This window comes from Hippopotamus amphibius, chromosome 2, assembly GCF_030028045.1.
Source record: "Hippopotamus amphibius kiboko isolate mHipAmp2 chromosome 2, mHipAmp2.hap2, whole genome shotgun sequence".
Lineage (NCBI taxonomy): Eukaryota > Metazoa > Chordata > Mammalia > Artiodactyla > Hippopotamidae > Hippopotamus > Hippopotamus amphibius.
In genome coordinates this window covers 184324570-184351289 of record NC_080187.1, presented here as the reverse complement: position 1 = coordinate 184351289, position 26720 = coordinate 184324570, and the positions used below count along the sequence as shown (strand labels likewise).

The 26720-nt window shown below is 39.5% G+C and overlaps 2 protein-coding genes across 3 annotated transcripts in view; both read right to left on the bottom strand.

The window, feature by feature from the left end:
- RAD51 (RAD51 recombinase) overlaps window positions 1–16411 on the bottom strand; it is a 38040-nt gene extending 21629 nt beyond the window's left edge. The window contains exons 1-4 of the mRNA XM_057721716.1: window positions 16171–16411; window positions 13350–13452; window positions 11425–11562; window positions 394–511 (exon numbers count right to left, since the gene is read on the bottom strand). Coding sequence (XP_057577699.1) covers window positions 394–511; window positions 11425–11562; window positions 13350–13436 — 343 coding nt within the window. The 5' untranslated portion in view covers window positions 13437–13452; window positions 16171–16411. The remainder of the gene's footprint in view (window positions 1–393; window positions 512–11424; window positions 11563–13349; window positions 13453–16170) is intronic.
- A 355-nt stretch (window positions 16412–16766) lies between these two features.
- Window positions 16767–18543, bottom strand: LOC130846551 (heterogeneous nuclear ribonucleoprotein C-like). 2 transcript variants are annotated; one of them, XM_057724863.1, is made up of 3 exons: window positions 18431–18543; window positions 18032–18385; window positions 16767–17992 (listed from the first exon to the last, which is right to left on the bottom strand). In XM_057724863.1, the coding sequence occupies exons 2-3, from the start codon at window positions 18346–18348 to the stop codon at window positions 17425–17427; spliced, it is 885 nt and encodes a 294-aa protein (XP_057580846.1). In that variant the 5' UTR covers window positions 18349–18385; window positions 18431–18543; the 3' UTR covers window positions 16767–17424. The 2 variants fall into 2 exon arrangements, with proteins under 2 accessions (XP_057580846.1, XP_057580845.1); XM_057724862.1 differs by having other exon boundaries at window positions 16767–18385.
- Between the last annotated feature and the right edge of the window lie 8177 nt (window positions 18544–26720).

Below are 26720 nucleotides of genomic sequence, written 5' to 3'. Positions count from 1 at the left end.
GTATAAAGTTCTGCAGATTACTATGCACTACAATGTACTGATACTACAATGCAGTATTTAAGCATGGAGTGTTTTAATGAGTCCAAGGTAGAAATCAAATTTTCTACCTTGTGCTAAATAAAAGGTTATAATTATTTCTTTAGGCAAAGGGAGCTCACTCTCAGAATGCAACATTAAATGGAGATTAAATTATTTAATTGGCAGATAATTTTAGTATTTTTTAAGTCAAGTTTCATCCTCCAGCTGTCTTACTTCTTCAACGTGAATACTTCTCTTTATTTCTTAATTTTATCTAGCGCATAAACCTGACCCAAATATTTTATTTAGTTATGTTCTATAACCTGGATGCTTTGCTAACTGCAGTTCACAACATAGGATAAGGGATTACTACACCTTGAAGTAGTTTGTCAAGCTCTTTGGAGCCAGTAGTAATCTGTATGATCTCAGATCGCCTTTGGTGGAATTCAGTTGCAGTGGTGAAACCCATTGGAACTAATTTAGCTGCCTCAGTCTGGGGAAAAATAAGAAATGTCAAATCAACAAAATATATTTAGTAAAACAAGAACCAGGCATACAGTGGGAAGAGATAGCATCTAACAAAATTTCCAGAATGATTTCTCTTTAAAAAGTTATCAGGGGACTTCCTAGGTGGCACAGTGGTTAAGAATCTGCCTGCCAACGCAGGGGACATGGGTTCGATCCCTGCTCCAGAAGGATCCCATATACTGTAAAGCAACTAAGCCTGTAAGCCATAACTATTGAGCCTGCGTGCCACAACTACTGAAGCCCATGCACCTAGAGCCTATGTCTGCAACAACAAGAGAAGCCACCTCAATGAGGAGCCCCCACTTGCCACAACTACAGAAAGCCTGTGTGCAGCAATGAAGACTGAACGCAGCCAGTAAATAAATAAATAAATAAATTTATTAAAAAAAAGTTATCGGGACTTCCCTGGTGATCCAGTGGTTAAGAGTCCACATTCTCAACGCAGGGGACCCAGGCTCTATCCCTGGTCAGGGAACTAGATCCCATATGCATGCCGCAACTAAAAGTCGCATGCTACAGCTAAAGATCCCACATTCCACAACAAGATCCTGCACGTGGCAACGAAGATCCCATATGCCACAACTAAGACCCAGCGCAGCCAAATAAGTAAATTAATTTAAAAAAAAGTTATCAAAATACTAGTAGTTCTAGGGACTTCCTACGTGGCGCAGTGGGTAGGAATCCGCCTGCCAATGAAGGCGACAGGGGTTCAATCCCTGCCCCAGGAAGATACCACATGCCACGGAGCAACTAAGCCCATGTGCCACAACTACTGAGCCTGCGCTCTAGAGCCCATGATCCACAACTATTGAGCCCATGTCCCGCAACTACTGAAGCTCATGCGCCTAAAGCCCGTGCTCTGCAATAAGAGAGGCCACTGGAATGAGAAGCCTGCACACCACAACGAAGAGTAGCCCCTGCTCACAACTAGAGAAAACCCGTGAGCAGCAATGAAGACCCAACACAGCCAATAAAATAAATTAATTAATTAAAAAAAAAACACACAGATTGAAAAAGAATAAATTAAAAAAAAATACTAGTAGTTCTAGTTCTAGGATTATTTTATGTCTGGCAAATAAAGGATAGCTAACTTAGAGACTCTGAGAAGATTAATTTTTAAATTTCCAAATCAAGTAATATATTCATGTAGTTAAAAATAAAAAACTAGGATAGACCAACACATATGTACTTTGCCTGACAATACAGTACAAAGTCCAACATATTTAAATCTCTGTTTCCCGTTCTACCAACCACAGAATGTATCTCTTAACTTTCTACTTTGTTAAATGAGGACATTTGTCCTTTGATCTTTGCTCTCTCCACGTCTACTTTTCCACTTGTCAGCTGTACATTTTCTTTTACCCTGTCAATGTTGAGAACATTTAATCCTACTTTGTAGTCACTAATAAATCATTACTGATCAGTCTACAGGTTGATTCCAAAATTTAAAAATAAATGCATTCACAAATACATGGCAATTAAACATTACATTCCTAAATAACCAGTAAAGCAAAGAAGAAACCACAAGGGAATTTAGAAAATTCATTGAGATGAATGAAAATAAAGACAAAACATACCAAAACTTACAGGGTACAGCAAAAGCAGTGCTTAAATGGAGATTTATAGCTATAAATGCCTGCATTAGAAAGATCTTAAATCAATAACCTAACCTTCCCACCTTAAGTTACTGAAAAAAGAGCAAACTAAACATAAAGCAAGCAGAAGGAAGAAGATAAAATTTGAGTGGAAACTAGTGAAATAGAGAATAGAAATAACAACAGAGAAGAACCATTGAAACCAGAAGTTGATTCTCTGAAAAAAAATCAACAAAATTAATTTAAAAAGACTCAAATCACTAAAATCAGAAATGAAAGAGGGGGTACTTCCCTGGTGGTCCAGTGGCTAAGACTACGCCCTCCCAAAGCAGGGGACCTGGGTTCAATCCCTGGTCAGGGAACTAGATCCCACATGTTGCAACTAAGAGTTTGCACGCCACAACTAAAAGACTCCACATGCTGCAACAGATCTCATATGCCGCAACTAAAGATTCCACATGTGGCAACGAAGATCTAGTGTGCCACAACTAAGACCCAATGCAGCCAAATAAATAAACAAACAAACAAATCAATAAATAAAAAGAGGGGACACTGCTACCAATGTTACAAAAATAAATCTATGCCAACAGATTAGATAACTTATAAGAAATACAGAAATCCCTAGAAAGACAAACTATCATAACTCACCTAAGTAGGAAAAGAATCCAAATCCAGGCCCTAAACAATTAGCTGAGCCTGAATCTAAATTCAGTAAAGTGTTTGAAAAGAAAGAAAGGAAGGAAGGGAGGGAGGAAGGAAGAGGGACTTCCCTGGTGGTCCACTGGGTAAAACTCCACAGTCCCAAGTTCCAGCATGCATGCCCCAACTAAGAAGTTTACGTGCTGCAACTAAGTAGCCTGTAACGCCGCAGTGAAGACCCGGTACAGCCAAAATTTAAGAAAAAAAAAGGAGAGAGAGAGAAGGGGGGGGGGAGGAAGGAAGGAAGTTAGTTACAAGAAAGGAGGAAGGAAGAGAAAGAGAGGGAGGGAGAGAAAAACAGAAAGAAAGGCAGCAGGCAGGCAGGAACGAAGGAGGCGGGAAGGGAGAAAGGGAGGGAAGGAAAAATCTGGATAAATCTATAGCAAGTAGAGATTGAACTTGTAATTTAAAAACTTTATACAAAGGGGAAAAAACCAATGAATAGTTGAATAGTAGGTTTGCATTATTCTGTAAACTTCTCTACATGCGTTAACACTTCACTTGGAAATTCCTTACACTATTTATATTATAGTTATTGCAGAAGCAAATGGTGTGCTAGAGATACAATTCTTTCACTAAGGTTCCAATGTTAACCGATGTCTCTTAAAGGTTTCTGTCAAATTCAAATGAATTTTTTATATGCCACTAGTTTCAACATCATGCTCCATTTTACCCTGCTTTTATATCTGAGTTAGGTCTTTCTCTAGTATTCTCTGACTTTATCATTTCTCAAATTTTCCAACCTCTCAATCTTACTACATACTCTGAAGATATCCTCTCCTTCTGCAAATGGGGCTGTCTGCTCTTCAGGATACCTACTGTCCTGAGCTTTCCCTCACTGACTTACTTGAGTTGGAGGCACTCCAACCTAGATCCTATGTTTTCTGCCCTCTTTTTTTTTAACTATTTTCTTTATTTTTGGCTGCATTGTATCTTCATTGCTGCACATGGGCTATCTCTAGTTGTGGCAAGCAGGGGCTCCTCTTCATAGCGGTGCGCAGGCTTCTCATTGCGATGGCTTCTCTTGTTGCGGAGCATAGGCTCTAGAAGCACAGGACTTCAATAGTTGCAGCACATGAGCTCAGTCACTGTGGCACGTGGGCTCAGTAGTTGTGGCTCCCAGGCTCTAGAGCACAGGCTAGGTAGTTGTGGTGCATGAGCTTAGTTGCTCTGCAGCACGTGGGATCTTCCTGGCCCAGGGATCAGAATCTGTGTCCTCTGCATTAGCAGGTGGATTCTTAACCACTGCACCACCAGGGAAGTCCCTCTACCCTCATTTTAGTAAAGTATATTCTTGAGTAACTTCCTAAGGAAGAAATGGATGAAAGAAAATGTTCTGAATCCTTGTATTTCTGAAAATGTTGTATTCTGCCCTAACACTGGGTGAATAATATTGCTACAAATAGAATTCTAGGTTTAAAATTGTTTACCCTCAGAATTTTGAAGGCATTGCTCTACTAGCTTCTCCTATCCAGATTTCTAATAAGAAATGTGCTATCTTTTTGATTTTTGTTCCTTTAGAGGTCACTTACTTTTTTCTCTCTGAAATCTTTCAGAATCTTCTCTTTATAACTGGTATACTGAAAATTTCACACTCAGGAGTCTACATGTGGGTCTTTGACATTCGGTGGGGCCTTACACTTCTGCTTCCCTTTAGCTCTGGGAAATCTTGTATCATTTCTTTGAGAATTTTCTTCCCTTCTTTTTTCTTATAACTTCTACTAATCTTCAGGATGAATAAAGACTAATGAAAATTAGAAAAGAACTATAAACCAATAATAAACTCTAGTTAATATATGCTAAAATATTTAGGGGGAAACGTACTGATGTCTACAACTTTCTTCAAAAAGCATTAAAAAAAACCCAAGATGGATTGATGGCTGGATAGAGAGATAAACAGATAGATGATAAAACAAGTATATTAAACTGTTAATGTAGTGTCTACATGGTGGGTGAATGAGTGTTCATTGTAAAATTCTTTCAACTTTACAGTAAGTTCAAAAATTTTAATCAAAAATATGAAGGAAAAAACCCAGACTCACAGGATATGTTTCCCCTTCTTGTCATTTTAACCCCAACATTTTCTAGTCTATGAGCTCTTAAAGGAACAGATTATAACCAAAGTGAAATTTCCAGTAAAAACCATGCCAACTGCCTAATCTGGCAGAACTTGACTTTTATTCTTTCATTTGTATAATAAGCTTGCTTTCATCTGTCTTAAATCTGTAGGAGTTTTCAAAGTCTGACACAGCATAAGCAAAGGTCAAGATTTGTTCAGTCACAAAAACCAATGCCCAGAAAGAAACAACAAATAGACTTTAGAGACACCTACTGGCTTAATATCACAATCTTTCAAAGAGGTATCTGGTATTCAGAATTCTCACTTATTCAATTGACACCACTTCAACAAATTTATTTCAGCAATCCAATAAACAACAACTTCTACTTCATTGGATGGCAACATCTTTAAGGGTTTAAATTAAGAATTACAGTCTTTGAGCCCTGACTGAATTAACACCATAAAAATAATAGCACTTAAAAAAAATCAAAACTTAGTATAATACCCAATAAAACAGAATTTATTGGGTTGTATATATATTATTGTATGAGATATTAAATAAATCTCAGATATTGTCCATCTGACTAAGCTACATGGCAGAACTACATGCACTGAAACTGTAGGATGCATTTTTAGCGCTCAAAGATTATTTTTCAGAGGAAATTTCTGTGAAACTGTAACAGTAATCAACATAAACTATAAAAATATAATTTTATAAATACTTGCTTTACATCGTAGAAAACTTCAAGAGTAAAGCTAATCAAACTCTGTTCACTACATACAAGCACACTTCATTTTATTGTACTTCACTTTATTGTGCTTCACAAATATTGCGTTTTTTATAAAATCAAAGGTTTGTGGCAACTCTGTGTTAGGCAAATCTATTCATGCCGTTTTTCCAACAGCACTTGCTCACTTCATGTCTCTGTCACATTTTGGTAATTCTCATAATATTTCAAACTTTTTCATTATTATTACATTTGTAATGGTGATCTGAGGTCAGTGGTCTTTGATGTTACTATAATTGTTTTGGGGTGCCACAAACTACACCTATATAAGACTGTGAACTTAACTGATAAATGTTGTGTGTGTTCTGACTGCTCCACCCACTGGCCATTCCCCCATGTTGCCCACTCTTCAGGCTTCCCTATTCCTTGAGACACAATATTGAAATTAGGCCAATTAATAAGCCTACAATGACCTCTAAGTGTTCAAGTGAAAGGAGTGAAATTGCACATCTCTCACTTTAAATCAAAAACTAGAAATGATTAAGCTTGGTGAGGAAGGCATGCCAAAAGTCGAAATGAGCCAAAAGGCCTCTTGTGCCAAACCGTTTATGACTCCAAAGGAAGTTCTTAAAGGAAATTAAAAGTGCTACTCCAGGAACACACGAATGGCAAGAAAGTGAAAAAGCCTTATTGCTGATATGGAGAAAATTTTAGTGGTTTGGGTAGAAAATCAGAGCAGCCACAACATTCCCTTTAGTCAAAGCCTAGTCTATAGCAAGGTCCTACTATCTTCAATTCAGTGAAGGCTGAGGGAGGTAAGGAAGCTGCAGAAGAAAAGTCTGAAGCTAGCGGAGGTTGGTTCATGAGGTTTAAGGAAAGAAGCCATCTCCATAACATTCAAGAGCAAGGTGTAAAAGCTGCAGCAAGTTATGCAGATCTAGCCAAGATAATGAATGAAGGCGGCCACACTAAACAACAGACTTTCAATGTAGACAAAACGGTCTTAGGTTGCAAGAAGATGCCATCAAGGACTTTCATAGCTATTATAGTCAATGCCTGGCTTCAAAGCTTCAAAGGACCAGTTGACTCTTTTTTACAGGCTAATGCCACTAGTGACTTTTAAGTTGAAGCCAATGTTCATTTACCATCCTGAAAATCCTAGGGCCTTTAAGAATTGTACTAAATTTATTCTGCTTCTGCGCTATAAATGCAAGGACAAAGTCCAGATGATGGCACATCTATTTACAACACGGCTTACGGAATATCTTAAACCCACTTTGAGACCCACTGCTTAGGAAAAAAAAAAGATTCCTTTCAAACTATTACTGCTCATTGATGACGTACCAGATCACCCAAGAGCTCTGATGGAGATGTACAATGAGATTTGATGTTGTTTTCATGCCTGCTAACACAACATCCATTATGTACCCTGTGGATCAAGGAGTAATTCTGCCTTTCAGGTCTTATTATTTAAGAGATACATCTTAATGGTACTGGCACAAAAACAGAAATATAGATCAATGGAACACAACAGAGAGCCCAGAAATAAACCCACGCACATATGGGCACCTTCTCTTTGATAAAGGAGGCAAGAATATGCAATGGAAAAGACAGCCTCTTTCATAAGTGGTACTGGGAAAATTGGACAGCTACATGTAAAAGAATGAAATTAGAACACTTCCTAACACCATACATAAAAATAAACTCAAAATGGATTAAAGACCTAACTGTGAGGCCAAACACTATAAAACTTTTAGAGGAAAACATAGGCAGAACATTCTATGACATAAACCAAAGCAAGATCCTTCCTGACCCACCTCCTAGAACAATGGAAATAAAATCAAAAATAAACAAATGGGACCTAATGAAACTTAAAAGCTTTTGCACAGCAAAAGAAACCATAAACAAGACGATAACCCTCAGAATGGGAGAAAATATTTGCCAACAAAGCAGCTGACAAAGGATTAATCTCCAAAATATACAAGCACCTCATGCAGCTTAATACTAAAAAAGCAAATAACCCAATCCACAAATGGGTGGAAGACCTAAATAGACATTTCTCCAATGAAGACATGCAGATGGCTAACAAACACATGAAAAGATGCTCAACATCACTAATCATTAGAGAAATGCAAGTCAAAGCCACAATGAGGTATCACCTCACACCAGTCAGAATGTCCATCATCCAAAAATCTAGAAACAATAAATGCTGGAGAGTGTGCAGAGAAAAGGGAACCCTCCTGCACTGTTGGTGGGAATGTTAAGTTGGTACAGCCACTATGGAAAACAGTTTGGAGGTTCCTTAAAAAACTAAAAATGTAACTACTATATGACCCAGTAATCCCACTACTGGGCATATACCCAGAGAAAACCATAATCCAAAAAGAAACATGTACCATAATACTCACTGCAGCACTATTTACAATAGCCAGGACATGGAAGCAACTTAAATGCCCATCAACAGATGAATGGATAAAGAAGATGTGGCACATATATACAATGGAATGTTACTCAGCCATAAAAAGGAATGAAACGGAGTTATTTGTAGTGAGGTGGATAGACCTAGAGTCTGTCATACAGAGCGAGGTAAGCCAGAAAGAGAAAAACAAACACCGTATGCTAACTCATATATATGGAATTTAAAAAAAATGGTACTGATGAACCTAGTGACAGGGTAAGAATAAAGATACAGATGTAGAGAATGGACTTGAGGACACGGGGTGGAGGGGGCAAGGGGGAAGATGGGATAAAGTGAGAGAGTAGCACTGACATATATATACTACCAAATGTAAAATATATACAAGTCATGGTTCATGGGAAAAGGTCAAAATATCATTAACAGGAGTCTGGAAGTTGATTCTCACCCTCACGGATGTCCCTAATGGGGTTCAAGACTTCAGTGGAGGAAGTAAATACAGATGTGGTGGAAATAACAAAAGCGAGACAGGCTGCGACCTGGGACCTGGGACCCTCTGCTGCAGTGCTGCAATGCTTGCACCTGGACACACCTCTCTTAAAGCAACAAAATACCAAGAAACTGTATGGGACTAAAAATAACTGTGCGCATGTGCAGTTTGAGTAAATTCTGGACAAAAGATACAAAGAGACCAAAAAACCCAACAGCCACTTTTGAAGAACTTGGAGCAAGAGCAGGGTATAGCCGCATGCCCCCTATACACAACACCACCTAAGGTGTGGGCAGAACAAGCTCCGCCCGCGTGACACCCTACCCTGCCCCCCCTCCACTGGGATCAAGCAAGCAATGGAAACTGTTGTTTGTTAACAGGCTCTTGTTCCCCCACTGCTGCAGCAGGGGCCCCTTGCCTGAATTTCTTGTCTGGCCTCTGATCAATTTCTACCGCTTAAGGAGGCCAAGAACCCTGGTGGGTAACAAAAGAACTATAAGTGGAGTCTGAAGGTGTGGCTGAAATGCTACAATGTCATGATCAAACTTTCACGGATGAGGAGTTTCTTCTTATGGATAAGCAAAGAGTGGTTTCTTGAGATAGAATATACTCCTGGTGAAGATGCTGTGAAGATTGGTGAAATGACAACAAAAGATTTAGAATATGATATAAACTTGGTTGATAAAGTAATGGCAGGGTTTGAGAGGATTGATGCCAATTTTGGAAAAATTTCTACTGTGGGTAAAATGCTATCAAACAGCACTGCATATTACAGAGAAATCATTCATGAAAGGAAGAGTCAATATGTGGCAAACTGCACTGTTGTCTTATTTTAAGAAACTGCTGCTGAAGAGGAAAGTTAGGAACTTACACTGAGCTAAAAACAACTCCATGATTGTTTTGCTTTTATGAAATATGCTTGCTGTGTGGAGAAAAACAGAAAAACAGGATGACCTAACAATTCAATGTAACTTTAAGATGTTTTGCTAAAAAATGGAATGTTCTGCACCTGCTCTTGTTAAGTTTCTGTTTGGAAACTTCCATGCTCTGTAAACATGTGCACTATAAAAGTAAAGTTCACCCTGAGTTCGGGGGCCAGAACTTTGGAGCGTTAGCTCCTCTGGGGCCCCCAGCTTAATAAACCTGAGTTCTCCAACCCTCTGAGTGTGGTGCCTGGTTTCTCGACGGACCGATTTCTGCAACACTGCAGCCACCCCAAGCTTCAGCAACCACCACCTCAGATCAGTCGGCAGCCATCAACATCAAAGCAAGACCCTCACCAGCAAAAAGACTATGAATTGCTGAAGGCTCAGATGATGATTAGCATTTTTTAGTAATGAAGTATTTTTAAATTAAAGTATGTACATTGTTTTTGCAGACATAATACTATTGTATACTTAACAGACTACAGACTACTGTAAACATAACTTGTATGCATTGGGAAACCAAAAAATTCATGGCGCTTTTCACAATATTTGCTTTATTGTGGTGGTCTGGAACCTAACCTGCAATTATCTTCAAGGTATAGCCTATAGATACCAAAGGATAAGTGCATAAAATAAAATGTAATCACAAAGTATTATGAGTGCTAAAGGAATATATGAAGCAAGGAAAATGAATAGCAGCTGTAAGCCTTTGGAGGTAAATGAGAAGGGATCACAGTATATGAGGTAGAAAATAATGGGATTCTAGTCTTAGTTCTGTGCTCAACTGCATAATTTTGGATAAATAATTGAATCACTGTGCCTAAGTTTCCTTATCCGTAAGACAGAGATAATATTGGCCCTATCTTTCCCAGTGTCATTATGAAGCCCAAGTGAGAAGACTGTGTATATGAAAGGGATGGGATTTCAAAGTTAAAGTGCTATACAAGAACTCTACTCAATATTCTGTAATAAACTATATGGGAAAAAAATCTCGGGGAAAAAACCCAAAAAACAAAAAACATGGATATACGTATACATATATGAATCACTTAGCTGTACACCTGAAACTAACACAACATTGTAAATCAACTACACTCAAATGTAAAATAAAAATTCAATTAAAAAAAAGTTAAAGTGCTATATAATATAAAGGATTATTAAGTTACTACCTCATCTAGGTTAAGCCAGTGAAATCACTTTTATGTCATTTATTAAGGTTAAGAAAAAATCAAGCATATGATTTGTAATCACATTTTTTTATATTATTAAAGAATCTTGCTTATGATGAGTTGACTAACAGATTATACACACTGAGAGCCTAACAGACTTTAATATTCAAGCAATAAAAACAGCTTTTCTATTTAAAGTAATACATGTTTATTATAGAAACTTCAAAAAATTGAGGTAAAAATAAAAACTGCTCACCATCCAGAAACAACGTTAATATTTTAGTGTATTTATCCCCAGTGTATGTGCTATACATATATAAATACACACATTAAAAAAAAAAAAAAAAAATATATATATATATATATATATATATATGCACACAAACACATGTTTTGTTAACCTGCATTCTTATACAGGAACATCTTCCTATGTCAATGAATATTCTTCGGAACTATTTTTAGTGGCTGCATACTAATGAGTATATTTCTAAGGCATGAAATCATAATATCTAGAACAATAAGGTACATACCACTCACTGCTGGTGGGAGTGCAAACTGGTAGTCAGTTTGGCAGTATTTATATCATACCCAATGATATTTCAATTCCCTGGGAAAAAATCCCAATTTATGCAAGGAGGCATTTATGAAGATAATTAACTGGTAATGCAGTCACTTCTGGAAAGGGGAAGAGGGTGACACAACAAGGGATGGAAGGAGGAAGACTGCAGGCTTCCATTGTGCACTCTTTTGTACCACTCCTACTACTGCCTCCCTCGGTCACATAAGCAGTACTTACCAGAATTTTATCAGCTTTGGCTTCACTAATCCCCTTAATATTTATTAGCTCCTTCTTTGGTGCATAGGCAACAGCCTCCACAGTATGGAATCCAGCTTCTTCCAATTTCTTCACATCATTAGCATTTATGCCACATTGCTGCAAGTGAACAAAACCATGGATAGATCTAAGCTTTGGTTCCTTCATCTGCCTAACATAGATATTTGCTCTACCTACTTCACAGAGCTGTTTTTTAACTGTGATATTATACGCAAAAGCTTTGAAAAATATGCCCTACATGTGAGGCATTTAATAACAAATCATCAAAGTATTCATTATCAAAACCAGTAATTTTAAACTAGCACTATGTATATTAAAACAGACTCTTGCCATGAATTGGATTAAACCTGTAAGTATAAACTTTTAATGACTGGGATTCTAAAGGGCCACTTTAAACCAGCCTTTCCCAATGTTTTCCACATCAAGCACACATAAAAAATGATATGTTTTACACTAAGCTGGGGTAAACAAATAAGACTGCCCAGAGCTAAGTTCTGCACACCTTAGCATAACCTTTATGTAGCACAATGACTGGAAAGCTCTGCTTTAACAACTGATATTAAGAATGGGGAAAACTATTTTTTGGTCAGGCATTTATACACCACTTCTCAAAAACAAACCATCCAAAGGCACTTCTTTCTCCCTATATACAAAGTCAGCTATGGTTTTGTTAGCCACCAAAACCATGACTTCTGGGAGAGCGTGAATTATTAGGGGGATGTGTACATATTTGGGGGTCAGGGAAGGTTTGGGAGAGGGAAGAGAATAATACCTGACCATAGAAACCGGGTCTGTTATTAATATTTAAGTAATAAGCAGTACACATGTGTGGGCATAAGGATGCTCACTGTGGGGACTTCCCTGGTGGTCCAGTGGTTAAGACTCAGAGCTTCCACTGCAGGAGGTGCTGGTTTGATCCCTGGTCAGGGAACTAAGATCCCCGCATGCTGCGCGGTATGGCCAAAAAAAAAAAAAAAAAAAAAAAGATGCTCACTGAAACCCAAAGTTATGACTCTAAACTCTCCAATGGTGTAAAGCAATTATATTCCAATAAAGAGCTTAAAACAAACAAACCAAAAAAACCCAAAAAAACATAACTCTCCAATGTTTATCTCAAACCTGTTTAAGAAACTTCCGGAGAGTTGAAGCTTAGGGGGGATGGGAGGAATATGCATAAAGAGACAGAAGAATGAAGGCTTTCTCAGCATTCTCTCCTGCTTTTTTTTTTTTTTTTTTGGCACACGGGCTTAGTTGCTCCATGGCATGTGGGATCTTCCTGGAGCAGGGATCGAACCCATGTCCTCTGCATTGGCAGGCGGATTCTTAACCACTGCGCCACCTAGGAAGCCCCTCTCCTGCTTCTTTCAGCCCAAGTCAACCGCACTCACCCTGGGGCCTCTGCACAATGTGCAGAAAAAGTGCAAGTCCCCAGCTCTGGTGCTTGATGTTCTTGTGCAGAGTTTTGAACTCCTAAAACTTAACCCCAAGCCCTTCTCCCTGCCTATGACAGCTGTCTTCCTAGTAACTTCAGCACACATCCAGGTCAGTGGAGAGATGTTGTTACTCTCTCCTTCCTGCATAGCTGGCTCAGGCCATTGTAATTCCCTGGACAGTAATCTCATACTTGGTACCAACAGCAGAGACTCTACCATGGGATCCTAGGGCTTCTTAGTTTTTCACATCCAGCTCAAAAAAAGAACAATGAAGTAGGAGAATTCTTGACAAAAAAAGAGATCTGGCCCTGACAATTCTCCTGAAAAAACTCAAATTTGGATTTTGACCTTAGGTAGTAAACCAATGGTTTATATAAAGGTTGTGATTTTTCCCAATAGGTAGAACAATCTCGTCCAGCATTATGATTCTAAAATTAGCAACCAAGCACATACCTCTAATCGAGAAATAGGTTGTGGGCCAAAGCTCTCTTCTTCCACTGAAGTATCTGCATTTGCTTCAAGCTGCATCTGCATAGCCATTACTTAGTGTTCAATACTGAAAAACACAGATGGCCATCAGGAAGAACACTAGGGAAAGTACAGAGCTGCAAACATAGTTTTACAGTAAATATCTTAAAGAATTACTTGCTAGGCTTTTGGTTTAATCACTGACCTACCCATGGCAGGAAAAAGAAAAAAATCTCTCACCAACCTTCCCTTCCACCTAGATACCTGTATCAGAAAGACTTTAGGAAGAGCCAGGGCTATGCTGCTTCTTAAAGATGAAGAGTTTAACTAGATCAGCTATGTCCCTCTATTCCCCTGCTGAGTATTCGTTATGGATAAGGGGCCAAGTCTTATTTATTTGTATACACCTCATAATACATTATAAATCTTAGGTGTTTGGTAAATATTTGGCAGGTGAATGCAGACTTTCCAGGACTCTGCTTAAAAAAAAAAAAAAAAAACTGATGAAAGGTTAAACTATTTCAGTTCCGTTGTTCTCTTCCAGCAAGCAGGGTTTTGGGATGATGGGATAGGAAATTAAATGAAGGTACAGAATAATTGCCATAAGCCTCCATTCCTGATAGAGAAACAATGGACTGAGATGAGAGAAGTTCTCCCCACCTTAGGCAAGGATCATGGCTTGCAGTCACACATTCTGCTTCTAATAGAAGTGTATGAAATTTAGAGATCACTTTTTTTTCCTGCCACTCAGCATGTGGGCTCTTAGTTCTCCCACCAGAAATCAAACCTGTGCCCCCTGCATTAAAAGCTCAGAGTCTTAACTACTGGACTGCCAGGGGAGTGCCATAAAGATCACCATTTTAATCAATTCCAGACCTCACTGAATGCACAAATGAATAAATAACATAGAGGTAACCTGCTCAGTTTGAAATCTTCCATGTAAGTATAAGGCCTATACCAAAAGTAAGGTTATTTTGATAGTTAAGATTGCTTAGGTTGAAAAGAATGAAGAATAAAAGTTTTTATTATAAGGTATTAGTAAAAGCAAACTAGTCTTGATGTCCACAAGAATAAATGTACTTAAATCACACCAAAACAACCTGGACAACTGAAAAAGCAAGATAAATTTAACTCAAAAGATAACAGATAAGAAATCTCCATTCTTAGAGACTTGACAGAAGGTAACAGTTTGTTCTTGATTGGTTCAAGTGTAGCAGCTCTCTTAGATGGCATGTTTAGCATAACGTGAATTTACAATAATTCCAAATATCAGAATCACCCGAATGCAACTTAAATTTAAGGCTTGAACTATATACATAAAGCAATAACCAAAGAGCAAAAGACTGAAAAACTAGACTATATCTAAATTTAGAACTTCTATCCACCAAAAGACACCACTGTGAGTACGAAGTCAAATAGTGAGGAGAGGAAATATTTACTACAAATATAACTAAGGGCTGATAATCAGAATATATAAAGAATTCCTTCAAATCAGCAAGCAAGACAGACAACCCAATATAAAAATAGGCAAAAGATCTGAACAAGCACTTCACAATAGAAGATACCCAGATAACTAATAAATGTATCAACAAATGCTCAACCTCATTAATAATCAGGAAAATTGAAACTAAACCCACAAGATAATAGCTAAAATTTAAAAAACTGACCATACTAAGTATTAGCAAACGTGTGGAACAACTAAACACTCATTTCACCTCTGGTTTCAGTGTAAACTGGACAACTTTAGAAAAATGGTATTAAATATGTAAGGTGAAGATAGACAAATGCTATGACCCAGGAATTTCACAACTCTGTATTATTAACCCACTGAAAAGCATACACATGTGCACCAAAACGTATGCAGGAATGTTCTCAGCAGCCTTTCTCATAAAAGTTAAAACTAGAAACAATCCAGATATCCACCATAGCTATAATGAATAAGAAATACAACACAGCAAAAAGAAAGAACTGCTAAATGGAAAGACATTTATAAACCTACAGACAAAATGTTGACCAAAGCCAGGCACAAAAATATATAGTCTTCCTTTATATAAAATTCAAAAACAGGCAAAATTAGTCAATGGTGTTAGTAGTCAACACAGTTACCTCTGGGGAGAAGGGAGAGTATTAGAGAAGGGGGCATAAGGGAGGCTTCTGGGGTGCTGACATTTTATTTCTTGATCTGAATGGTGATTACACAGGCATATTCATTTTGTAAACGTTCATGGAGCTGTATACACTTTTGATCTGTGCATTTTCTATTTGTATATTACACTTCACTTCAGAAGTTTAAAAACAACAAACCTCCCTACAGATCATTCCCTAGGCATCACGTAAACGGTCTTCCGCATTAAAAACGCAAATACCTTATTGGCAACTGGAGGTGGGTACTTTGTAAACAAAACTTTGTGTAATGGAAGGGGAACTGACCAGAAATCCAGAAACCCTGGCTCTGGCTTAAGAGCTGTGACTTTAAGTCACGGCACCTCTATGGATCTTGGCTTCCTCGCCCACGCCCATGAAGTGGATGCTGGACGTGAAAGCCTATAAGGTTCCTCCCAACTCTAGCATGCGCTTCTATTTTCGCCACAATGAGCTCCGAGGGTCGGACGAGCCCGGGCACAGCCCTGCTCTGCTCTGCTCTGCCCCGCCCCGCCCCGCCCCCTCCGAGTTTCTCACTTGGCACGGAGGGGCCCTTAAGCCCGCTGTGGCAGCCGGGGCCCAAGTCTGGGCCTGGGTACGGGTCCGGCTTACGCGGAGACTAACTCAGCGGTGGGAAGGGGCCGGGTCTGTGCCTCACACTCACCTCGGCCTGCAGCGCTCCTCGCTCGGGCGGCTGCGCGCTCCGACTGCCGTTCGCTGGACCCGCGCGCTCCCGACCCCCGACGGACTGCAGACCCCCCTCGCCTGCGCCCCACCTCTCTACTCCCTCGCTCCGGCCTCCTGCACGAAACGCAGGCGAGGTTCAGCTCCCCACTGCGCTCCTCAGCTCTCTTCAGGCCTCGGTCCCAGGCGGCAGCGCGCGCTCTGCCTGCAGCTTTCAGAAATCCCGCCAAATCCTATTGGGCAGGGTCACGCCGGCGTCAACGTAACGTCTCTCCGCCCTTCTTGGGTACGCCTTCTGGCCCTTTCGGGCACTCGTGAGACCGAGAGATGGGCCCAGGGAGCTTGACCTTACAGGATGTTATGGGTTCCCCTTTTCTTTTTCTGCCTTAGAACTAATTCAGAATTTAGAAGTTGCGTCATTCTTCCCTTTACCAGATCAAGGACTACAACTCCCAAGAGGTAGTGGGCCGCCCGAGACTACAATTTCCAGTATGCACCAAGGCGGGCGACGCAGCTTTAGCTCCTCACCTTCTCTGAGAAATAGGCTTTTTTTTTTTTTTTTTTTTTTTCTCCAAATTCCTGGTTTAATAAGGACTTGTTTATTTTGAGAAAAAAAGGTCCCAAACATCAAGCTGTTCACAAAAATAACCGACAGTTTCAACTTTAGAAAACAAATCTTAAGACTATTACACTAATTATTTTTCTAGAGGATGCATCTGACATGCCAACTCTCATTCACAAAAATACATTGTTACATTTGTGTTGAACAGCCCCACATAGCACTCATATGTGGGGTATAACACACATACCTCTAACTCAAAGCTGCTCTCAGGTGCTACTCAACTAATGAGATTGCCTTTGTAGTTAGGGAAGCAACTACTGAACTCATGTATGAATGGAAAGAACTGTACTCCCTGCATAACAAGAGATTATTTTGGAGACAGTTGATAAAAACCATACATCCTTTTTATTGTTAAGTCATAAAGAGGTATCAAAATTAAAAGCAAAAATTACAGGGTAAGACTTAACATAACTACTAGGAGCATCAAAGGAAGTGAAAATGGGACTAGGCGCAGGGCAATATGAATTAATGAACATGGGAAGGACAAGGATGGGAAGAACAGTGAGCATGTGCTGAAGATACTAGGGGAGAGGATCTGGTGAAAATTTTGATCTTAGACAAGCGCCTAGGTAAAGAAATAATGGGACAAGATTTCTAAACCCCACTATGTGCTTAAGAGTCATCCTCGCCATTGGTGCTGTCTCTGTCATCCTCTCCTTCCTCAGCCTCTTTTTCATCATCCTTGATCAACTCCAGCTGGTCATCCCCCCGGTCTTCATTATCATCATCATCCAGTAGGTCCCCCTCCTCAGCAGAGTCATCTGCACCCCCCTCAGACTCCATCTTCACATTAGTCTCATCCTTCTTCAGGGAGCTGCTGCTCTGCTCCTCTTCTGACTTATCATTCTTCATCTCTACTCCTTGTTTGCTCTGTTCCTTTTCAATTTTTTCCAGGCTTTCCAGTAGAGAATCCACTTTTTGTTTTATCTGGGTCAACTCCTTCTTAATGGTTTGAAGGTCATCTCCTTTCAACTTTCCAGACTTAGAAGATGATCCTCGCTGTCCACTCTTTGAATTGAAGCCACTTTTGCCCCTTCGTGAAGTGTTTCCTGATACACGCTGGCGTTTCGAGGGCACTACAGCCCGAGCAATAGGAGGAGGAGGAGGAACACGTGCTGGGTAACTGTACATCCTGTCATAATAATCCCGTTGAAAGTCATAGTCCAAGTCAAAAGAGGAGCTGAGTAGAGGGGACGGAGAAGGGTGTTCTGGTACTGACCCGTACATCTCCGCTGCAGATCGTTTCACACCTGCTTTTCCTCGGTTCACTTTTGGCTCTGCGGCCAGATTAATATCTAAAACCTGGCCAGCAATCATTCTGCCATCCTCTCCTGCCACAGCAGCCCGGGCATTTCTCTCATTAACATACTGAACGAAGGCAAAGCCCTTATGAACAGAGCAACCCACGATTTTGCCATATTTTGAGAAGATTGCCTCCACATCAGATTTCTTGACCACAAGAGTATTGAGGTTCCCAATGAATACACGAGAGTTCATGGAGCGAGGATCCGTCTTGTTGGTAACATTGCTGGCCATTGTCTTGGATGATAAGGTGCCTCACAAAGCTGAAAAACTCAAGCAAGTTCCACTAACTTATATATTTCAAGTGATTTGTAACCAGGAGGGGGGAGGGAGAAGAGATTCGATTCTGAACCTCCTACTCCCGAGTTCTACGTGGAGAAGCCGGCTGTTGCTCGAGGTCCGCAACGCAGCCGCAACCGCTCAGTCTTCCGAGAAATAGGCTTTTGAGAGCTCTTCTTGATTTGTTTCGTAAGTATGTAAACTGGGGCATTTGGCCCTTCAGGTTGCTCTGAACCGCCGACTCAGTCAAATTCCGGAAACAGGCGCTTTCTAAGCCCTTGTAGGTGGTGGAGCTGAGGACGCTCGAGTGGATGAGTGAAATTGCAACATAGAGCTAGTGGAGGAGAGGAAGAAAGGACTGAAAATATTAGTCAAGCTGTGATACTTTACTGGAGATTTGCAGAACTCCGGAGAAAGAAGACATTGATATTGAGAATGTAAATCTTACCGTGGTTTACTAGAAAGTTGATTGAGGTTTTAAAGGGTGAGTAGGGTTTCCTTGGCGAAGAGGAGGAGATGGAATATATTATAAGCGGATAGAGCAGTATGGGTATGGTAATTAACGATGTGGTCAAGGAATACTGTTGTCTGATGAGGGAGGAAGTGTCTCAACAGGTGCTGAGGCTGTTAAATTACGTTTATTTCAGGCTATGAAGAGGCTTAAGACCATTATAGAGCTTTGACCTTTATTCTTTAAGTAATGGGGAAACCATTGAAAGTTTTTAACCCATTGCTTAGACCTATTTTTTGTTCCCCACTACTTTATATTTGTGGTGTGCTTTAAAATTCGTGAAGTTTTTATTTAATCCTCACACCATTACCTTGTGGCGTTGAAGGAGAGATTTCAGGAGAGTGATAGTAAAGACAGCAAAAACTGTTAGGAAGCTCTTGCAATATATCAGGCAAGAGATGAAGGCCCGAGTTAGAGCAATGACAGAGAGAACAGATTCAGGAAGGATTCTGGAGGTAGAGTCAACCTAACTTAGTGATTGTAGATAGTACCTGGGGATAATAGTGAACTGCCTCCCATAGCAGAGATATGGTATCCTCCTATTCTTCACATAGTCCCTTCGTTAGAGCACCTGCAAACCCACAACCCCTCTTGGCTGAGTGAAGATACATGACTTTGACCTTTCATTAAAATGGAATTCTTGGGATTTCCCTTGGTGGTGCAGTGGCTAAAAATCCGCCTGCCAATGCAGGGGACACGGTTCTGATTCCTGGTCTGGGAAGATCCCACATGCTGCAGAGCAACTAAGCCCACAAGCCACAACTACTGAGCCTGCATGCTGCAACTACTGAAGCCCGAGTGCCTAGAGCCCATGCTCTACAACAAGAGAAGCCATCACATGAGAAGCCTGCACACCCCAACGGAGTAGCCCTCACTTGCGGCAAGTAGAGAAAGGCTGCGCACAGCAATGAAGACCCAACCCAGCCAAGAATAAGTAAATAAAAGATAGAAATTATTTTTTTTTAAATGGAATTCCTGTGGTTTGTGTGGATGTCAAACCAGAGAAACCCCATCTGCAGAAAGATTAAGAAATTGAGAGACTAGGAAAGTGGAAGAGAGTCATACAGAAAGAAATAGTTTTGAATTCTGACTTCTTTTCCACATTTTTCCAGTTTCTCAGGGGCCCAGCAGCACTTAATGCTCTTGAGATATGTGAGATACCCTTACGTTGCAATAATCTCCCCTTTTTTTCTACTTAAACAAATTTGAGTAGTTTTATGTTCTTTTCCTCTAAGACAACCCACTAAGAAGTTGGAAATGAGACAAAATAGATTTCTCGTTAACAGTTAAGTTAGCAATCCATGAGAATATTTATAAATCTGTAATTGAAAAGTTTTGAATATATCCAAAGTTACAATATAAGTGACCTATCTGAAATCTCAAGGAGGCAACTTCTAATAAGACCAAAACTTAATCAGCAGAAATCTGATCATTTGTGTCAAGAAAGAAAGTGGTCTCATCAGCATAGTCAGCCTGGAGTATAGAAAGGGAAATCCAGAAGGGGAAACCCCATGTCACATCCACGTGATATGTTTGAGTAGTGCAAGGATGATTCAATAATAGGAAGTCAGTTATAATTGGCTGTACTAATAGATTAAGGAGAAAAACCAAATGGTTAATTTCATCATTTTGGAAAAGCATCTGTCAGGGAGGAAGATATTTTCCTCTACCCTCCTATGTTCTTCTGGCTGATGGAAGAATTAAATTGACATAAGACAAATTAAAAGGAGAAAGTCAAACAAAAGTTTGATAACATGTATACCTGGAAGTGACCCAGGAAACCTGAGTAACTCCGCAAAACAGCAGAAATCCTCACCTTAAATACCATCTTTATTTAGCAAAAGGCAAAAGAGGTTGTTGGGGATAGTGGTTTAGGACTTCAAAGGAGAGGAAGGCAATTCACAAGCAGATGGAAAAGCAAACGTTTGACAAATAAATGTTGGGCCATGCAGAGACAATGGAACACAGAGTGGACTCATTTTAGGCAACTGGGGGAAGGTTAGAGTTACTTCCTGACCTTGATTGGGCCTTGATTGTTTTCAGTTCGAAATAACCCACAAACCAAAGACACATTTTGGCATGCCAAGTTTTGCTCCCCTACATATCCAAAAAAGTTCAACATAAATTCCTGATTTAGGGGGGAAAAGGTAAAAAGGAATTAGATATTTTCTTAACCTGATCAATAATACATAGATATAGATATCCCAGACAAGCTGCCATCATCTCTTCGCTAGGTGTTAGAAACAATAGCAAATGTTAGGAACACTTTCATTAAAATCAGGAACAAAATTATCTCTCGCTACTATTATTTACTGTTGTGTAGAAAGTACTACTGAATGTAATAAAAGAATTAAATAATAAAAGATAAAAAATAATAAAAGTTGGAAAAGATTTACAGATATGATTAAATACCTGGCTAGCTTAAGGGACAATAAGAGAGTCCATGAGTGTAACTAATTACAAAATATTAAAAAGATCAGAGCTTTATTAAGTGCTAACAAAAACTAACTAGATAATGTAATAGAAAAAAAAATCTCATAGTAGCAACAAAAACCGTAAATGTCTAGGAATGAACTTTAAGAAATGTTCAGGATCTGCATGGAGAAATCTCTAAAACTATGTTCCCAGAAGAGCTCAATATTATAAAGTTGAAAATTATCCAAAATCAGTGCATTCCCAATAGAAATCCCAGTGAGATTTGTGGCAATCACTGTCAGTTGCCTACCCAACTGTCATTGCCCTTCTTTATGGCTAAGAGAACCTAGTATGTAGAAGGATACTATCTAGTAAGATTTTGGAGACTTTGTCTTCATCTGTATGGCTTGAATTTTTTGTACAAATTTGTTTTAACTTTATGATGATAGTTTTAAATTGTAACAAAAATATAAAATGTCTCAGAATAAAGGTAACAGGAAAAGTATATGTTAAAGGAAACTTCAAGCAATTAAAGGACACAAAACAGAAAAGCATGTTATCTGCTTGTAATGGAAGACTCAACATCTTAAAAGATAGCAGTCCTCCATTAGTTGATCTTTAATACAATATGATCTCAGTAAAAAAATCCAACAAAGTTTTTATTTTGGAACTGAAGAAGCTAGTTCTCACCTTTATATGGTAAAATAAAAAGCAAGAGCCAGGAAAATTCTGAAATAAAAGGGCCTGAACCGACCTGCTGTTAAAACAAATTGTAGGGACTTCTCTGGTGGTGTAGTGGTTAAAAATCCACCTGCCAATGCAGGGGACATGGGTTCGATCCCCTGGTTCAGGAAGATTCCACATGCCACGGAGCAACTAAGTCCAAGTGCCACAACTACTGAGCCTGTGCTCTAGAGCCCCTGAGCCACAACTGCTGAGCCAACACATCCCAACTACAGAAGCCCATGTGCCTAGAGTCTGTGCTTCTCAACAAGAGAAGCCACTGCAATGAGAAACCTGCGCACCACAACGAAGAGTGGCCCCCGCTCACTGCAACTAGAGAAAGCCAACACACAGCAACGAAGACCCAATGCAGCCAATAAATAAATAAATGTAAAACAAATTATAAAACTACAATAATTAAAATGTGCTTGTACAAAAAAGATAGATCAATGGACTAGACTGGTCATCCCAGTCATAGTTTCCTATTGCTGGTGGTAACATATTACCACAAATTCGGTGGCTAAAAACAACAGATATATCATCTTACAATTCTGGAAGTCAGAAATCTTAAATTCTGGGTTTCATTGGGCTAAAATCAAAGTGTTGGCAGAATTGTGCTCCTTCTGGAGGTTCTAGGAGAGAGTCTATTTTCTTGCCTTTTCCAATTTTTAGAGGCATCTGCATTCTTTGGCTTGAGGCCCCTTCCTCCATCTTCAAAGCCAACAATCACTCTGACCCTGGCTTCCATCATCACATCTCCTTCTCTGACTCTGACATCCTGACTCCTTATTATAAGGACCCTTGTGATTACACTGGGCCCACCCAGCTAATCCGGGATAGTATCCCTATGTCAAGATCCTTCAAAACATCTGAAAAGTCCCTATTGTCATGTTAGGTAACATTCACAGGTTTTAGGAATTAGGATGTGGACATCTTTGGGGGCTGTTATTCTGCTTACCACACTCAGTTATAGATACGAATACATAGGGAAGTTTAGTGTATGGTAAAAGGGGAATTTTGAATCAGTGGGAAAAAATAGTTATTAAATGGTGCTGGGATGAACACATAGCCAACTGAAAAAATTATGATTGTTATCTCATATTTTATGTTAGGGTAAATTTTAAATGGGTCAAAGATATAACTGTAAAGTATTAAACCATAAAAGCTCTAAGAGAAACCATGGGCCTTACAGGAGGGGAAATCTAAGTATGACACAATTCCCAAAGGTTATAAAGGAGAATATCAATACATTTGACTATTGTGATGGAAAATTAATTAATATTCAATCTAAGAAAGAAATGGAAAATTTTATTTGAGCCAACCTGAAGATTGTAACCCAGGAGACAGTCTTTCGGAAAGCTCTGAGGACTATTCCAAAGAAGTAAAGGGGGAGGCCAGTATATATGTGATTTTTAACGAAGGGGTATGTGCAGTCAAGCACACATCTTGGTAGAAAGTTAGTGCTATTTGAAAGGAACAGATATCTTAGTTAATGGTGTTAGTGCTTTTCTAAGTATGGGAAGATGCAAGAAACTGGGTTCATAAAATTTTCTCTTGAAAATATCTAACTATCTGAAGGCCAGTTCTGCCAGTTTTCCCAGAGCACGAAATGCCTAATCCTGCTCTTCAAACTGAATTCCTTTCTAGGGTATACTGTAGGTCAGTGACTGCACTGCTAATGACTTGAATCTTATAGAACTGGACGGTGGCCAACATGCTTAATTTTACAAAACCCTCCCTTTGTGTCTTAATTTTGACCAAGGATGGGAAGCATTTCATGACCAATTTGTCTCAGAGCACTGGGAATACTCACTCCCAGGTCAGGAGAGGATTTCATTGATAGGCTACTCACTGTGCTATTACTGGACTCAGCTCTGTTAACAGTAGCCCAAAGCCTCTGGATGGCCTGTCTTACTAATCCAGGAAACGGCTTCTTCCTATATCAAGAGTTAAACTATTACAGTCATTGATCTTATGAAACTATATATTTGGTCAATCATTTCAAGTTCCCTAGTCATTATCATTATACTGGAGGCTCAGTCACACATTTGGTAGTGCAAAATACAATAATCTTGTAAAATAGGCAGAATACAAGTAATATAGCTGGTAACATTAATAAAGTCGTAAGTAAATATTTAAGCTAACTTGCATTAGTATCTCCCAGTATATTCCCAGTTTGTCTGGTCTAGTCTATTCTGGACCAATCTCTGTCTTTATACATTAAGTTCACCAAAGATGTCTACACATACAGTGTGGGTGGTGGTTCATCATGACCCCTTTCAGGATTGAGAAAGGAATGATTTTGTCTAAGGATTACATGGCTGGTGCCAGAAGAAGAAAAATTGATCTTTATGGTTGAGCGGGTATTTCTGCTGTTGGGGACGTCTTGTTAATGCATAACGCAGATGCACAATGCACACTAGAGGGGAGGGAGGAGGCCTGAAAGGGCAGAGAAAATTTTTATGTTTAAATTTTTCTTGTCTTGCCTTAAAATATGAATTTCATTTTATCACTATATATCTTTATATTTCTCAGTGGCAAAATCCATCATAAATAAAGTCAAATAAACCAACAAACTGGTGGGAAATTTGGCAATCTATCTCACAAAGAGTTCTTTCATATTTAAAGACATTCTACAAGTCGATGATAAAAACTCAGAAAAAGTGGGCAAAAATTATCAACAGTACACAGAAAAGGACATAAAAATTGCTCTAAACCGTATATAAAGAAGCTCAACCTCATACATAATGAGAGAAATATTAATTAAAACCATACTGAGATACCACCAAAAAGTTTGGAATGTACTTTATTAGCAAGTTTGTGGCACTCATTGCTAGTAGGATTGATTTGACCATTTTAAAGGACAATTTGGTGACATCTATTAAAGTTACAAATGCAACTAGCCTTTGATCCAACAGTTCCATTTCTAGGAAGCTATCCTGCAGATAAACTTATCCATGTACAAAGTTTCAGCATAGTAGGCAGTAGCAATAGGTGATAAACAACCTACATGTTTATCAATAGCGATATGGTACCTCCATCCAGTAGACTACAATTTAATAGAAAGGAAAAATGTGTGTCATAAGCTCTTTTTTTTTTAAATAAATTTATTTATTTTATTGGCTGTGTTGGGTCTTTTTTTCTGTGCCCGGGCTTTTAGTTGCAGTGCGTGGGGGCTACTCTTCGTTGTGGTGCGTGGGCTCCTCATTGCCGTGGCTTCTCGTTGCGGAGCATGGGCTCTAGGCATGTGGGCTTCAGTATGTGGGCTTCAGTAGTTGCAGCACATGGGCTCAATAGTTGTGACTCACGGGCTCTAAAGCGCAGGCTCAGTAGTTGTGGCACATAGGCTTAGTTGCTCTGTGGCATGTGGGATCTTCCTGGAGCAGGGATCGAACCTGTGTGCCCTGCATTGGCAGGCGGATTCTCAACCACTGCGCCACCTAGGAAGCCCTGTTGTAAGCTCTTTATGTGTTGATCTGAACCTATCAAGATATGTCAAGTGAAAAAGGCAAAGTAGTTAAGACTCTGCACTCCCCATGCCGGGGGCCCAGGTTCCATCCCTGGTCAGGGAACTAGATCCCACATGCTACAACTAAGATTTCGCATGCTGCAACTAAGAAGCCTGAGTGCTGCAACTAAGGAGTCGGTTAGCCACAACTAAAGAACCCTTGACCTGCAACTGAGCCCACCTGCTGCAACTAAGAGCTGGCACAACCAAATAAATAGATAAATATTAAAAAAGAAAAAAAGAAAAAAAAAAAGGAAAATGGCAAAGCAAAGGACAGTGTGTACTGATGTGCTATTTGTGTAAAAAAGGAGAGAAGAACTATATATTTACACATTCATACCTACTTGCATACATGTTTGCTTTTGTATTCAACATAGCTTTGGAATGATGGACAAGAAACTGGTAACATTGGTTGTCTCCAAGAAGGGAAACTGGGTGTCTGGGAGCAGACTAAAAGAGACATTTTACTTTCTTTTTGGTACTTTTTGAATTCTGGACCATGTGAAAGTATTACCACTCCAAAACTAAAAATAATACAGATTTAAGTCTGATTTTTAAAAAAGAACACTTAATAACATTTTTCATTTTGGAAAAATTTTAAAGTTTGGGGATACAGCACCAGCAAGAATTTGGCATAGTCTATGGAGGAAAGAAACAAAATTTGACATCAGAAACAGTTGCAGGAAGATATACTTCCTTATAGAACAAAAGTGATTCATCCAGCTTCCCTAAAGCCTGGATGAAATCTCTCTCAGAACTATACTACCTCTAGTTACTTGGCCACCAGGGAAATCTCTTTTTATTTCCAATTTTTCATTTTGAAAAAATTAAAGCCTGAGAATTCCCTGGCAGTCCAGAGGTTAAGACTCTGCGCTTCCACTGCAGGGGGCACGGGTTTGATCCTGGGTCAGGGAGCTAAGATCCCTCATGCTGCATGGTGTGGCAAAAAATGAAAAAAAAAAAGACTATAGAAATGTTGAAAGGACAGTGCATCGCACATGTTGCTGTATGTGTTTTCTCTCATTTTCTCTGTCTCTCTTACACACACTCATATATACACATACCAACATATATACTTTTTTGGTGGGGGCCACAACAGGTGGCATGTGAGATCTTAGTTCCCTGACCAGGGATCCAGCCCACACCCCCTGCAGTGAAAGCACAGAGTCC